Raw genomic sequence first — 17,371 nt, forward strand, 5'->3', positions numbered from 1 at the left:
ACAACTCATCCGCTTTATCCTGGACCACAATGTCTTCACCTTCAACAACCAGTTTTTCATCCAGACACATGGAACAGCCATGGGGACCAAATTTGCACCTCAATATGCCAACATCTTCATGCACAGGTTCGAACAAGACTTCTTCACTGCACAGAATCTTCAACCGATGCTGTACACTAGATACATCGATGACATTTTCTTCCCTTGGCCTCATGGTGAACAATCACTGAAACAACTATATGATGATATCAACAAATTCCACCCCACCATCAGACTCACCATGGACTATTCCCCAGAATCAGTTGCATTCTTGGACACACGCATCTCCATTAAGGACGGTCACCTCAGCACCTCACTGTACCGCAAGCCCACAGACAATCTCACAATGCTCCACTTCTCCAGTTTCCACCCTAAACATGTTAAAGAAGCTATTCCCTATGGACAAGCCCTCCGTATACACAGGATTTGCTCAGATGAGGAGGATCGTGACAGACACCTCCAGACCCTGAAAGATGCCCTCGTAAGAACAGGATATGGTGCTCGACTCATAGATCGGCAGTTCCGATGCGCCACAGCGAAAAACCGCACCGATCTCCTCAGAAGGCAAACACAGGACACAGTGGACAGAGTACCCTTCGTCGTCCAGTACTTCCCCGGAGCGGAGAAGCTACGACATCTTCTCCGGAGTCTTCAACATATCATTGATGAAGACGAACATCTCGCCAGGGCTATCCCCACACCCCCACTTCTTGCTTTCAGACAACCACACAACCTCAAACAGACCATTGTTCGCAGCAAACTACCCAGCCTTCAGGAGAACAGTGACCACAATACCACACAACCCTGTCACAGCAACCTCTGCAAGACATGCCGGATCATCGACACGGATACCATCATCACACGTGAGAATACCATCCACCAGGTACATGGTAAATACTCTTGCAACTCGGCCAACATTGTCTACCTGATACGTTGCAAGAAAGGATGTCCCGAAGCATGGTACATTGGGGAGACCATGCAGACGCTACGACAACGGATGAATGAACATCGCTCGACAGTCACCAGGCAAGACTGTTCCCTTCCTGTTGGCGAACACTTCAGTGGTCACGGGCATTCAGCCTCTGACCTTCGGGTAAGCGTTCTCCAAGGCGGCCTTCACGACACACGACAGCGCAGAGTCGCTGAACAGAGACTGATAGCCAAGTTCCGCACACATGAGGACGGTCTCAACAGGGATCTTGGGTTCATGTCGCACTATCTGTAACCCCCGTGACTTGCCTGGGTTTGCAAAACCTCACTTACTGTACTGTCTGGAGACAATACACATCTCTTTAAACTGTGATCAGTGCTCCTTCCACTCACATTATCAGCCACTTCAGGTCTTGAACAGCAGGTTAGGTGTAAGGATTCACATTTTAATCAGTAATCTCTAAACTGTCTGTGCTTTATATGCTCTGTCTGAGGCCAGAACTCTCCATTCACCTGACGAAGAGGCAGTCCCCTCGAAAGCTTGTGAGTATATTATCAAATAAATAGTTTGGACTAAAACCTGGTGTTGTCAGACTTTTTACAACCTGAAAATTACCCATTCATTTTCCCTCTCTGTTTTCTGTCCATTAACCAATTCTCAATCCAGATTCCTTCCAATCCCATGTGCTCTAATTTTGTTTACTAACCTCTTGTGTGGGACTTTATCAAAAGCTTTCTGAAATTCTAAATATAGCACATCCACTGGTTTCCCCCTTATCTATTTTTCTAGTTACATTTTCAAAAAAACTTTCAACTCTATGTTTTTTAAACATTTTCCTTTCATAAATGAATGATGTACAACAAGATTCATGACATAGTCATAAACAAGTAACATCTTAACCAGCTTTATAAAACAATGTGAAAATATTAGATGATATAAGCTTACATATTTAGTACAATTAGATATCATTTCTGAAGATACTCTTAAAGCACTGGATTTTTAATATCAAAATTCATTAATTGCTCCAAATTACCATATGATTTTTGTCTCCAACAGAATGAGCTTCAGAAGACCTGAACTATATTGAAAGACATCAATTTCTAAATTTAATAGTAGGCATATAATTCAATTGGGAATAAACATCAAACAATTATTCAGATTTTCAATCAAAAACATCAGCATGCTCAATGCACATATCAAAAACTGCATTCATAGGCATGTGCATGTAAGGTAGGTTTTAAGGAAAAAGTGAATGTCAGAGGTGACTGAACTGAAAGTATTTTTGTGATTTAATAAGTATTAGCTCTGAAGAAAACAGCTGCTGCAACAGCCAAAATGGAACATGTTAATAATGTAACTGGAATATGGGAGCAGGGAGGGTAATTAAGGCGCATTATTTAAAACCGAGAAGTCATTGGCTAAGTTTGAGTCCTTTCACAACCAATGGCAGAACTAAAGAATTGCATCAGAATTTTTAATGCCTGACAAGGCAGCTTATGTTTGGGTGACACTGTGTGCTGCATTTCAACTTGCAGCATAAAATTTGTGTTGTTTTCCAATGAGACAATTTTTTAAACCTTGAAGTTTAATAAAAATTTCATCAGGATAACAAACCAAACATTTAATACTCTGTATTGACATTAAGTTCACAAGTGCAACAAAATATTAATCAACCTTACATTGGTGTCCATTGTGTGCAATGTCTTCGAGGAATTGCTATCTAGTTCTGGGTACTGGGGTTAGTCTAACCATATATGATATCAACAGGGACATCGGGCTGGATTATATGCTTACAGCAGGCTTCCCATATCCTAGTGTAAATGGCAAGGGTGTGCCCCACTTTCGTTAATCAGATGATAGGCCTTTAATTCTTAAAAGGCAAGACTTCTGCCACTCTCCAGAACAAAGTCCTGCCTCATGAAGTTGTTGGTCACCAATGTCATTGCTATTCAGGTCCTGGAGAAAGAGGAACCATGGATGCTCCAAAACCCAGGCCAGGTCCCCAGAAAGTTGGATTAGGTGGGGCATCCACTTCACAGTGGGGACTCAGAAAGGAGGCATTCTCCCCTCACTGGCCAGCAGCCCACATGGGTCACTTGCATGACCTGTTAAATTGTCATGGGCGGGTTGATGAGATCCAAATGGGCCTCCTTAGGGGCCTTAAATAAGCCGCAGGCTATCTCCCCACTGCTCATGAAATTGTGGATCAGCTGGGCCAATGACACAGTGCCCTATTGTACAGGTCCATCCACTTGCTTTCCTGCCTGCAGTTTGTTATAAAATCCAGCCCATGAAATTTCAAGATTGACAAATGTCTAGTCAAGCAGAACACTTAATTAGTTATAATTTTAAAAGTAAATCTAGAAATAAAAACCCAAGTAAAGTGGTAAATTAGAAGGTATCAATTGGGGGTGTTCATGTCCAAGCAATTCTGCTTCAGCAGTTTGTGAGAGGGTACCAAGTCAAAACAGATCAGATTCAGCTGCAGTACATCTAAGGTTAAGCAGCTGCTCACATCTCTCAAATACAGGATCACCACTGAGCAAGAATAACAAAGGATTTAAATTTTGGGAAAATGATGTTCCTGTACACCACACAAAAAATCAGAAATTTCAGTATATGAAATTTGCAATATGAGTTTGAACATGGGAATCAAAGATTAGGAAAATAAGATGCTGACGCCAATCCTTAAATGAGAAGATGGGAACAGAGTGGAAAGCCATTGTCACTTCGCATGAAGCCAGATTGTGAGTTTGATTCAATTCTAAAAATTTTGCCTCCAAAAAGAGCATAAGCCTTAACAGGAGTTCAACCTTTCTGGAAAGGAAGAAGTGGCAATTATATTGAAATTTTCTTTCTGTTTTTGAAAAAAATGCAATTCATGTTGTTCAACATGCTCAATAAAAATAAACAGTGAGCTATCAAAAAATACTGTACCGACTACAGTTCATTATTTTCCGAATTAGCTGTTATAATTTTTTTTAAATGATGTAAAAGATTAATATATGCTCAGAACCAAAAAAAAAGGATTTATTGTAAATTTCTCTTAGAAGGAAAAAAAAGGAACTAAGAATAAAATCTCTGTAACTCAAAGTATCACGACTATCAATCTCATGCACACAGAAAGAAGTGTACGTACATATATTTGTCAAAAAATTCAAATCTTCAAATAATCCCATTTTATAACTTTAATTTAACATATTCTTTCTCCCAGGCAATTTTGATTTTGTTAGTGACAGGGAGTAATCATTTGGATTCCAGATCACCTCCATTAAAGGAAGAGTGCATCTCAAAACTTTCTTAGAAACTGGTACTCGAGAAAACACATTACTGGCATGATATTTTTCAGTTTAACAGTGTTTTCCTGCTCCCCACCTCCTCCCAGTCACCTTCCCCTGGTCACCTGCACATTGCCCCAAGGATTGAAGCATATCTCAGATCAGAAACCCCGACAACCACAAAACTGCCTTATTACTGAAATGAATAAGGATGTCAAAATTAGCAACCTCTCTAAGAAAATTATACTATTGGAAAAAAAAATCCAAAATGGCAAGCTGGGATAACTTCAAGAATTTACTTTGTGTAAAAAATATATAGTTTTAGAGCATGATTAGTAAAAGGTACTGTTCTACCCCACACACCCCTTGTGTTTTCCAACCTGTTAGGTAAACATACTCCAATGTATGTGATTCTAAAATAACACTAGTAAATGTTACACTAGTTGCATTTCCCTTGTTCAATTCAGTTTTATAAACAATCCAGGCCTAGTGCTAACAGAATATAATCACCATATATACTCACAGCAAACTCTTCTGGTGTCACCTTCAGGACATCAAACACCACTGCATCAAAACTTTTCTTGGGGTCATTTGAAGCTTTCTCACTCAGAGACTCGGAGCTGCTACTTCTCTGCAGGAATAAGATACATTCATGAGCTAAGGAAATTGTATCTTCTTCAGGTAACAGTTAGGAATCAGGTGTTGGAATGTGTAAAGCATTAAAAAGAAAACCAGAGGGAACAAAAGTGAAAAGTTGGGGAGGGGGGTGCTGTATAGGCTATCAGAGAGATCATGGGACAGCTGGACTTAAGTACCAAAGTTTTGGGAGTTTATAAAAATGATTGTTCTCTAAATGAGGGCAATGCTTCCAAAGCTGCAGTACTATTGTCCATTCCATCTAACCCCTCTATTTAAACCGCTGCAGTGCTTTTGGTGATAATGTTCCCAGAATAATGATAGGTATTATCAATTTCAAGATTCTGACCAACCAATGATAAAGAAATAGCAGATGTTCAAATCTGAATGGCTTGCTATTTAAGAGAGTAACTTGCAGTTAACAATACTCTCATGATTATTGCTCATCCTTGATGGTGGATAGTACGAGGCTGGGGGGTGTTATCAAAGAGACCTTAATAGGTTGCTGTAAAGTATTCTGTAAATAATATGTAATTCCCGCACAAGGCATTGGTGTTGGAGGAGTTGGATACAGAGGTAAATTTGAGAGGCACCAACCAAATGGACTCTAGGTGGTGTAACATTTTCTAATGGTGCAGCTTCAACGATCTAGGAAAATATACTATCATTCTCCAGGTATCGCTGTTTAATAGACCTTATAAAATCTTGACAGTTATATTAATTATAGAAATAGCTCACTCTCTTATAATGAAAACTTTCACAGCAGGATAGCTTAGACATGTTACCTCTGGCAGGACATGACTCCAGCACTGCTCTGAAATAAGATATTCCTAAAGCCTGATAAGGTGGGATTAAGTGACCCAGACGTAACTCTGAGTAAAGTTTAAACAGGATGAAAAAGATGTATAAACTGACTTTCAAGAGGGGAAAAAACCATTTTGAACAGGAAAAACTGTTTCCTGCTGACCCATGCCAGCTTCAGCCTATCACTTCAGCAAAGTGACAGAAAGTGCTATCAAGCAGCACTTATTTAGCAACAACCTGTTCACTGATGTTTAGTTTCAGTTCCAACAGGGCCACCCACCTCCTAACCTCATTACAGCTTTGAACAGAAGAGCTGAACTCCAGAAGCAAGATGCTCTTGACATCAAAACAGCATTTGACCAAATATGACATCAAGGTGCCCTAGTAAAACTGGAGTCAGTGCGAATAAGGGGGAATACATCTCCATTAGTTGGAGTTGTACCTGGCACAAAGGAAAATAGTTGTGGTTATTGGAGATCAATTATCTCAATCCTAGGAAAGAGTTCTTCTGGATAGTGTCCAAGGCACAACCATCTTCAGCTGCTTTATCAATGGCCTCCTTCCATCATGAGGTCAGGATGGGGAGATTTGCTGATGATTGCATAATGTTCATTTGCATCTTCTCTGATACCAGAGAATGGACAGATAGCTCATGTAATTCCTATATTTAAGGAAGAAGCCAGAACATGTTCGGGGAATTATATATCTGTCAGGTTCACATCTGTGGTACGAAAAATAATGGAATTCTTACTAAGGGGTGGCACAGTGGTTAGCACTGCTTCCTCAGAGCGCCAGGGACCTGGGTTCAATTCTGGCCTCAGGTGACTGTGTGGAGTTTGCACATTTTCCCCGTGTCTACATGGGTTTTCTCCGGTGCTCCGGTTTCCTCCCACATTCCAAAGATAAATCTTCTAGGTTGATGCTAAATTGCCTTAGTGTCAAAGGGATTCGCAGAGTAAATGCATGGGTGAGATTGTTGCCAGTGCAGGCCTGATGGGCTGAGTGGCCTCCTTCTGCACTGTAGGGATTTTATGTTTCAATGGTAAAAGGAGAAAGAAGAATATCCAAAAATGAAGATTAAAATAGCGCATGATCAACATTGATTCCAAAATCGAAAATTTTGCTTGATCAACCTCTGAATTTTTGACGAGGGAAAAGAGAGAATCAACAATGACAATGCAACAGATATAATTTACCTGCATCTTCAAATGCAATTGGTAAAGAATTATATAACAGACTAATGAATCAGGTCAGAAAATGTGCAGAGAAACAAGGGGCCAAATGGATTGGGAGCTGGCTTCAAAACAGAAAGCAGAGAGCGGTGTGAGAAGCCAAATTTTTTTTTATTATTTCTTTATAACTTTGATAACATTTCTTACAGTGTATTTGTACTAACATTTTCTCACAGGATAAATCCAGCTGAGGTCTCAGGTTTTACTTGTGCTGGGACATGTTACAGTGTTAAAATATGCTGAAGCATACTGCACACATTCACAGCTCGTGATCAGCTAACCTTGGCAGAGACCACTAATTCGCGTCCACTGCATTATCAGAGGTCACAGCCAATTAGTATCAGCCACCTCTGCAAATGTGTTTAATTAACCAATGAATGTGAATGGGCGCTCTCTGAAATAATGTATAATAATGACTGTAAGAGAGAGAACAAAAGGAGACTGGTAACATGCAAGACAGAGAAGGAATTTCTAATAACTTATACACTTGTACGAGACCACGAGACATCGATGAATTCTTGAATGTGAAAGTGGGATAAAACCTGAATGGGAGAAGTTAAAAAGTGCTGCTTCACAACGATCAGTACTAGGATCACTGCTGCTCGCAATTTACTTTAATGATTTGAACTTTGTAATAAAAACATAATGTTTATATTGACAGATGACATCAAATTGTGGGAGGAATAGTCAATACTCAGGAGGACTATACCAAATTAGAGGAGGACATTAATCAACTTGAGGAAAGGGCAAATAATTGGCATATTTTGTTCAACACAGCTAAACGTGACACAGTATGCTTTGACAGGAAAAAGCAAGAGGTTACTTCTTATTTAGAAGGTACAGAACTAGGAGAGATAGAGGAACAAAGGATTTTGGAGTTCAAATACACCAATCACCAAAAACTGCCAGAGGTTAGCAAGGTCATAAAAAAGATTGGCCATTAGATTTTATTTCCAAAGGATACAATTTACACATAGAGAAGTAATAGTTACACCCTTGGTTAGGCCACTTTTACTATCTTGGTGAAGCTCAGTAATTTTTTTAAACAAATAGCAGGAATTAGAAATCCCAGTTAGTTGCTGAAAGAATGAACCCACGAGATTGCTCAGTTTAAAACAGAAGTTATTTTACTATACAAGAGTCAAACAAAGTAAACACTAAATGCTATCTGAGTTAATCACCTACACAAGAAAAGCCAAAATGATCATTCATTATACATGATTTAGTGGGAAAATTGTGGTCGATTATAAACTGCAAATTACACAATAAATGACAAACACAACTAAGATGGATCTTATGAATTGGCTTGGCAGTCTATTCAGCATGCAAGACACCAACATCAGTCAACGTCTTTTAAAACTCTCTCTTCCTCACAAAGAATTTCAGCTCCACTTCTTCTCAGTGGTAACCTGACCCCCAGTCAACAAAAGCTCACAACTAACACAAATTCAATGGCTACAGATTTTGCTAAAAATGGCACATATCTACAGAATCTCCTCAACTCAGATTACTTTGCATAGATTCACAAATGCTACCTTCAAGTCATAGAAATAGCTGCAGCAATTGTGTATTTTTTATTCTCAGTTCTTTTTGTTCTTTTAAGGGATACGGGCGTAGCTGGCATGGCCAGCATATATTGCCCGTCTGTGGCTGTCCTTTAACTGTACAGGCCATTTCAAATGGCAGTTCAGAGTCAACTACATTGCTGTGGATTTGGAGTCCCACATCGGTCAGACCAAGTGAGAACAGCAGATTTCCTTCCCAGGAGGATTTGAGTAGGCCAGATAGGTTTTTACAAAAATCAACAATGCCTTCACAGTCATTACTGGATTTTTAAGTCCAGATTTTTAATGAATTTAAATTCCATCATCTTCCATGATGAGATCTGAACCTGGGCTCCCAAAGCACTGCCCTGGGTCTATGGATTACTAGTCCAGTAACAATACCACAGCATCGGATCTAGACTGTCTTCTTCGGCTTGCATCACTGGACTCATTAACTTATACTGAGATCTGATAGCTTTGTCTCCCTTTATATGGTTTTAACCAGAAGTTTTGGTTTCTGATCCTCCATTTCAGTCTAACCCTAGAAAGGTTAGTTTACTTTCTTAATCTTCATTTTAATTAGGGTCTGTCTCAAAAATACAAGGTTATCTAAAAATTTCATCACATCGCATTTAGAGTTCTGCAAGCAGTTCAGGTCTCCACAGCGTAAAAATAGGCACAGAAGAGGATGTTGTTATGATAGTGAGGTTTTATCCAAGCATTGTGTTTTAAACCATTCAAGATAAAGTGGAGCACATGATTTTCCACTAATTTTGCCTAACAATAAGCCAATCTATGATAGCAAGTGTTGCTGAAAAAGGGAGACTTTTTTCCAAAGCTTTTCAACTTGCACTCAACAGGACAATTTGCAAGAATTGCAAGGGATAACAACAAATTTGTACTGTATGAAAAAGAATGCTGATTGTTTGGCAAATGGTCTATGATTGGGAGAGGCATCCCCATGGAGAATACACGAGTTATTAGTGATTGACAGTTAACTTAATCAAAAGGTGATACCAGAAATGCATGGGCATACATATCAAGAAAAGGCTGGCAGCTTGGAATCTTCGCTCATAAGGCTGAGAGATTGTAGCTTGGAATCTTCCCTCATAAGTGCCTAAATACAGGTCTTTAAAATTATACAAGATTTTGACAGAGGAGATATTCAGAACAGCAAAACAATAGGCCATCAGTATAAAACAATCACCAAGAAATCCAACAGGAAATTCAGAAGAAACTTCTTCACCCCAAAAATGGGAAGAATGTGGAGCGCACTACCACTGGGAATTGCTGGAGTGAACTGTATAGATGCATGGAAGGGGAAACTAGACAAGCATACGAGGGAAAAATCGGATAGTGCAATAGTAGACTTAGCCAAGAAAAGATGGGAGGAGGATGGAGTGGAAAATAAACACTGGCAATGGACTTGTTGAGCCGAATGACCCATTTCCATGCCTTTTATCCTTTGTAACCCATTCAGCCTTGATTCCCACTGCTATCAACTGCTGAGCCTGTGACTGGTTTTACTTCTTTTTCAGCTTCAATTATATTTTATGGTTCACTTCATGGGTCAAAGTATATTTCTCCAATGTTTCTGGATTTTATGATGACCGTTTCTTCTGCCGTCTTGCAACCAATTCAGAATATCTTATAGTAATAAGAGGAAGAAAAAAAATCAAGTTTGGGCCTTCGGAGACTGGGAACTACAGTTCACAGTCAGTCTCAGCAGTTTCTGCACATGCGCTAGCCCCTTGAAACTGCTACACATATGCAGATCATTCCCTTTTTAAGCTTTGGTGGTTCTACTCATGTGTTAACCAGAGCTTCGTCAGGATCCTTGTAGAGCTGGTAAATGGCCCTGATCATCTGCACAGTTGGTTCTTTTCTGTTTCTTCTTACTTGAAGGGGACCCTGCATTTGTGCAAAAGAGAAAAAGGAAGAGCCCTGAAACAGAAAGTGAAACAGCACAAAAGCGAGGGTCAGGTGACCTAGAATAAACCACCATTACATAGAAAGGCACAAAAGGTCCGGAGCTTTGGAGACTACATTTCCCAGAAGAAAGGAAGCCCCAAATACCAGGGATACCAAGTTAAGGAACGAGAACAGGAATTAAACACAGATCCCTTGTGCATTTCAGTTAGAGAGCAGAGAAGTTTCCAAAATGAAGAGAGAAAGAGGCAGGAAATAGAGCACAAAGGGCTTGCAAAAATCCAGAAGATCCGAGGTGATAGCCAAAAGCTGGTGACTCCTTACTATGGGCCTGAGATGCAGTGATGTTCTGTAGTACAGATGAATATCTGAGAGGATGCGCAGAAGTCCAAGCTTGAATGATCATTGTGAACCAGGGAATAGGTACATTGGAAGGAGAGTTCAAAACCCTGGAAGTGGATACTTTTTGAAGATGCTTGAGAGAAAATGTCTTTAGGGAGGAGATTCCAAGGTGGGGTCTTCATGAGTGGATATTGGAAACCTTTACATGAAAGGCAGAGTTTCTGGAGACCAACTGGCTCAGTGTGACAACCATCTGTGCGGCAGTGGGTGGGGTTGATGAGAGATCCATTGTAGTTGCTACGCTTGCATCTATCACTTAGTTTCGGAATGTGGTGTAATCAACCACATTTCGCCTTTTAATTCATGGACTGTATAACATAGAAATATAAAATAGAATTTACAACTTGTAATAATCTTAGAAATTGGGATATATTTATAAAATATATGTGGGACAAATGATATTGCAATATAGTTAATCATTTCTGGTTCAATAAACGTTTTATTCTTTTGTTAAAAGGCCATCAGCAGACTTTTTTGACTCTGTTTAGTAGCCACACTCTGTTTCTGAGCAAGAATAAAAAACTCAGGATCTATCAGGCCAGGTTCCTTCCTGGAATCTGATTTATCCAGCAGTAACATCAGTTTGGATCATAAGAACATAAGAAATAGGAGCAGGAGTAGGCCATCTGGCCCTTCGAGCCTGCCCCACCATTCAATAAGATCATGGCTGATCTGTTGTGGCTCAGTTCCACATTCCCGCCCTCTCCCCATAACCCTTAATCCCCTCGCTTATCAAAAACCCATCAACCCGCGTCTTAAAAATATTTAGCGAGGTAGCCTCCACCACTTCAACGGGCAGAGAATTCCAGAGATTCACCACCCTTTGAGTGAAGAAGTTCCTCCTCAACTCCGTTCTAAACCGCCCCCCCTTTATCTTGAGGCTGTGCCCCCTGGTCCTACTGTCCTTTCTGAGCGGGAAGAGTCTCTCCACCTCTATCCTATCCATCCCATTCATCATCTTACACGTCTCAATGAGATCTCCCCTCATTCTTCTAAACTCTAACGAGTACAAGCCTAGTTTATTATGACTTTTTGTTTTTGTGGAAGTATCAGTGTGCCCATTTGATATCACACACTTAAAAGTAATTCCTGGACTTCAACTGCCCACCACACCTATTTCTGAACATGGACATCGTTTATTGTTGCTTAATGCCAACTTCATCCTACCCACATCAATTTCATCACACTGTAGAATCTCTGGATTGCTTCCTATTGTTTCCTCTCTATTCCCAACCCCGACCATTTAGGATAAACACATCTCAATAACTGCTACGTAACTAGGCTTACAACTCTAAATTTTCCCTGTGTTCATTCATAGTGCTTGTTGGCTGCTGCCCCTGTCCTGAGTCCATCATTTCTATTTGAAAATTTTTTTTCTACTTTTCTAAAGCTTACCTGTTTAACCAAATCCACCCAAACCTCTCCTCATCTGGCCCGAATGTCATGTTTCTTTTGATAACACTCCTGTAAAATGCTTCAGGATGCTTGACTATGTTATGGGTGCAAATACAAGTTGTTATTAGGGCTTATTCACCAATACTAATAGGCACCATTATGAAAAGCCCATTTGAAACTTCTAAGGACTTAAAATTGGAGAATAAGAAAAACATAAACACAGATGGTTATGTGAGATTTCAAAGAATAAATGGAAGCCTTACCTCCGAAGCAGTGGCTGTAAAATATATGGTGCTCGACTGTCCGTTGGTCAGGTCCATACTTCCTATGCCAACCACCACAGCAGCACTATGGAAAGCTCATGGTCAAGATGGGACCTTCATCACTCCTTCAACACAAAGAAATAGCACAGTTACAAGATTTCTATCAGGGTAGCTCAAACTCCTTATTTATTAAGCACTTTACTTCATAAAGTGGTGTGTAATGTAATCAGACAAATCCAAGTACTTAATTTTCTCTTCCATGACCAGCTGAATGACTAAAAAGCAAATTAGCACTGCAAATTTATGCCGACAAAACAGCTGCCATAAATTGACAAAGAAGCTGATGAGAGGAAAGTTGACTCACAATTATTGTACACAAAAAGCTTACACAATGGCAAACTATTAATTGCATGCACTTGAATATGTTTCCTCAACAAGAGTTTTACATTTAAACTGTAACATTACCACAAAGTATAATATCTATGCATTTAAATTCCCAACATACTTAATAATTTCATTCTAATTTCATTCCGTTCTCAATGATACAATAATTTAGAAGTGGCCAGTGAGGCCAGTTTATCTGGAAGTATTCATTTCCCAATACCTTACCATTTGAAACATACAACTTGAATGATCTCAAATTCAATTTCTCTCAATGACTTTGGTTATATCCTCCTTCCTCAAAACATTAAATATTGCAGGAATATAGTTTCTCAAATGGATTTTATAAATTTCCAATAATTTTTCAGTTCTTAATTGCATGTTTTGATTTTCTACCAAAAAATGCCAATCTCAGTGAGTTAAGCTTTTTTGTCATGTATTTTTTATGATGTTCGGTTAATATTCAAGTTTTTTCTGAAAATGTAGTGTTCCGGTGATGCAGTGTTCAGTACAAAGTATGGTAGATGCAGATACCTAATGCACAAATCGAAAATTAAAATCTCTCATGTGCAACTGTGGTCACCCAGAACAGGCTATGGAACACAATGACTCAATCCCAATTCATCAATATGAAGGACACACAGCCTTACCTGACATAATATGTAAAATTATAGTTGTTGCTTTCTACCTAGCCATACAAAAGAAAATGTCACACCTGCATACATACTTGAAGTGGAGTTTGCATGTCTATTGATTGTGTGGCTCTGGCTACCACACCATACGGAAAATCCGAAGGTAGCAAACTGCATTCCATCCTGTGAACCTACCTGAACCAGCAAAGTCACCTCTGCTTGATGAGTGCCAACATACTTGGGAAATTTGCCTTTGAGAGGACTGCTGTACTCATGATTCTCTCTTTTCATTCCGTGACAGTGAATTTGTTGCGTTTCCTTCTTCACGACCAAAGTCGTCCATCTTTCACAGACATACAAGGTGCTAAGAACACAGGCCTCATAAACTCAGATCTCAGTCCTAAGAGTAAGCTAGATGTCATTCCTTGCTTATTTCCTGAATCGGCCAAAGGCGACAGCTGCTTTCCCAATGCACGCATACTGATTATGGTAATCAACAAACAATCCATCTTTGTGGACCCAGGTTGCAGAATTTGCTAACCACTCCAGTGGTGTGTTATTTTGTGCAATCTGGAGCAGAGATGTTATATCTTGGAACATGACCACATCTTTTCTTGACATCTATAATCAGGGAGAACAAGTTACAGGCATGAGAGAGACAATCCATGATTCTTTGGAGCTGAGTTTCTGAATGGGCGAACAGCATGGCATGACCAGTGAATTAGAGCTTTCTGGCCAAGACATGCTCTATTTTTGTCCTTTTTTTCAGTCTGGATAGATTGACGAGCTAGCCATCTGATCTAAAGCTACAGCAAGAACACATCCCTATTTCACTCTATTCCCCATCCTGAAACTGTCAGAAATGTTACCATAAAACTATACAGTATGTGCATGTTGGCAAGCAAGAAATGGATGAGACTGAGGAGCTTTGGGGTCAGCCAACTTCCCCAAAACCTTGTAAAGTCCTGCCCCGCTGATGATGTTGAATGTTTTAGTGAGATCTGCAAAAGTAAGGCAAAGAGGTATATTCTGCTCCCTGCACTTCTCTTACTGTGTCATATGGAGACGGTCGTGTCCACTGTGGACATGCTAGTGCAAAAAAATGTACTGTGTTTTTGAATACACTGCATCTGGAACAAGATAGAATATTTTATGCATGGCCTTACTGATGGCCTTCCCAGTAACGTTAGTGATGAAGATTTCTCCATTGTGATGGTTCCTGTAATAATATGATGATTTTTGTGTCACGCATCTCCTGTGGAATGGAACCTACCACCTGATAGCGAAGCTCATGAAGGTCTAACAATGTTTGAGCAGTCTGACTGAAATTCCATCCCCACTGGGTCCCTTTCTGCTTGCTCTGCATTTAATGGCTTTTTCAAGCTCAAGTGCTAAGGCTTGTATGTCTAATTCAACCATAACAGGAAGCTGCAAAAGAACATCAAACACAGATGGAAAGATGTTCATCTCACGAAGTGACATGGTGGCACAGTGGTTAGCACTGCTGCCTCACAGTGCCAGGGATTTGGATTCGATTCTTGACTTGGGTCACTGTCTGTACAGAGTCTGCACATTTTCCCCAAATCTGCGTGGGGTTTCTTCCGGGCGCTACAGTTTCGGCACACAGTCCAAAAGATGTGATGGTTCGGTGCATTAGCAATGCTATATTCTTCCTCAGTGTATCCGAATCAGGCACAGTGTTAATGTAAGCCTACTTGTGACACTGACGCATAAACTTTAAACCTCACATCAGTACTCAATCCAGTGGGACATTTGCTTACTTCTGAAATGCCCTTTCAATCTATTATATAAACCATGTAAGATTTCTCTTGTCACAGTTTGTAGACCAAAACAACGTGTTTTTTTTATATGCCATTAATATATTTAATGGTACTTTTAAAGTGCTAGTTTGCCTAAGATTAAAGAGATTAAACCGACTATATCTAAGAAATTACTGCCACCTAATGAAAATGGTGTATAAATTTACTGCTCTAACAAGTACGAAGCAAAACCTATACGAAACGTTAAAGAAAATGATCACCTGGTAAACATGTGAACAATTATCAAACAATATTAAAAAGTTAGCATTTTTTAACAGGGGTTTTGAGTTTAAGAGCCATGGGGTTATGCTGCAACTGTACCGGATGTTGGTGAGATCCCATTTGGAATATTGCATTCAGTTCTGGTCACCTCACTATAAGAAGGATGTGGAAGCATTGGAGAGAGTGCAGAGGAGATTTACCAGGATGCTGCCGGGTTTGGAGGGTAGGTCTAATGAGGAAAGGTTGAGGGACCTGGGGCTTTTTCTCTTTAGAGCAGAGGAGGATGAGAGGCAACTTAATAGAGGTTTATAAGGTGATGAGGGGGATAGAGTGGACGTGCAGAGACTGTTTCCTCAGGTGGATGTAGCTGTTACTAGGGGGCATAACTATAAGGTTCATGTTGGGAGATATAGGAGGGATGTCCGAGGTAGGTTCTTCACTCAGAGAGTGGTTGGAGTGTGGAATACACTGCCTGCTGTGATAGTGGAGTGGGACACTTTATAAACTTTCAAGCGGTTACTGGATAGGCACATGGAGCACACCAGAATGATAGGCAGTGGGATAGCTTGATCTCGGGTTTGGACATAGCTCGGCACAACATTGAGGGCCAAAGGACATGTACTGTGCTGGATTGTTCTATGTTCTAAGAACTATAACTGACAAGCACAAATTTGTTTTAATTGTAATTTCTCATTAACATCAATAAAGAAATTTTGCATTAAAGAAGTAAAATACATTTGGCCTGGTATAAAGTCCTTTGGTTTCCAGAACGGCATGTAGAGTCTGTATGTAATTTCAAATTTATATCTTTGTCACAATTCATCCATCCAAGGATTTAGTCCACAGAGACTCCACAATTGAGTTTATTTTAGATTTTCCATCAATTGTTCAACAGATGAAAAATTGGTAGCACTAATTACTTATTAAAAAATTAATTCACAGATTGTGGGCATCATCGACCAGGCAAGCGTTTATCGCCCATCCCTCACTGCCCTTCAGGATGAGGTGGTGAGCTGTCTTCTTCAGCCATTGAAGTCCGAGATGTACATACAGTGCTGTTAGGGAAAGAATTCCAGGATTTTGACTCAGCGACAGTAAAGGATAGGCGATATATTTCCAAATCAGGATGGTGAGTGACTTGGAGGGGAACTCCAGGTGGTGGTGTTCCAGGTATCTGCTGCTTTTGTCCTTCTAGTTCACAGATTCCTAACTCAGGTGCCACGGCACACTGGTGTGCCATGAAGGCCCCACAAGTAAGCCAAAAAATAAGATAAAAAATGATTAAACATTAATGTAAATAAACTAAAGATATTCTTCACTTTCAGCTCCATGGTGGGCATTTCCGTGTTCCAATGAACCTCAGGCCACTCACACATGCACTGGCTGGGAATGGGCCACACACGTGCAGTTCAAATCGTTTATGTTGGTAATCCGAACCATGCATGCACCAGCTGGGAATGGGCTGTTCATGTGGAGTTCAGATTTTTTAACACTGGTTAGGAGCATGCCCTGTCTCAGGCAGGTTCAGGTCACCAACATAAACCATTCTAAAATGCGTATGAGTGCCCTTGCCTGGCTGATGCATGCAGAGTAGATACCAGTTTTTTTGAATTGGAGGTGCCAACTACAGAGTTGAAGGCAAAGGCCTGTACAAAAACACAAAATGTGTGCAAAATCCTGGGAGAAGTGAGGGAGACAGGGAAAGGTTGGGGAAAGAAAGGAGAGAAAATGGGAAGATTTTAAAAAACTCCCAGTGAGGGAAGAAGAGTTAAGAAACAGGAACAAATAAAGTTAAGAGAAGGAGGAACAGGCTCCAATATTGTATTTGACATGCAAATTGTGATATGGCTTTCACAGTAACCT

At 40.1% G+C, this 17,371-nt stretch overlaps 1 protein-coding gene across 3 annotated transcripts in view; it reads right to left on the minus strand.

Annotated features, from left to right (window-relative positions):
• ralgps2 (Ral GEF with PH domain and SH3 binding motif 2) overlaps positions 1 to 17,371 on the minus strand; it is a 359,688-nt gene that overhangs the window by 321,082 nt on the left and 21,235 nt on the right. The window contains exons 1-3 of one of the 3 annotated variants that reach the window (XM_080196003.1): positions 13,662 to 13,731; positions 12,454 to 12,578; positions 4,772 to 4,879 (exon numbers count right to left, since the gene is read on the minus strand). In XM_080196003.1, the coding sequence (XP_080052129.1) occupies positions 4,772 to 4,879; positions 12,454 to 12,510 (165 nt within the window). In that variant the 5' untranslated portion in view covers positions 12,511 to 12,578; positions 13,662 to 13,731. Of the gene's footprint in view, positions 1 to 4,771; positions 4,880 to 12,453; positions 12,579 to 13,661; positions 13,732 to 17,371 lie in introns of those variants that run through there. The other 2 variants (XM_080196005.1, XM_080196004.1) reach the window with 2 other exon arrangements.

Source organism: Carcharhinus amblyrhynchos, chromosome 9 (assembly GCF_965287045.1).
Source record: "Carcharhinus amblyrhynchos chromosome 9, sCarAmb.v2.hapA, whole genome shotgun sequence".
NCBI classification, from domain to species: Eukaryota; Metazoa; Chordata; class Chondrichthyes; order Carcharhiniformes; family Carcharhinidae; genus Carcharhinus; species Carcharhinus amblyrhynchos.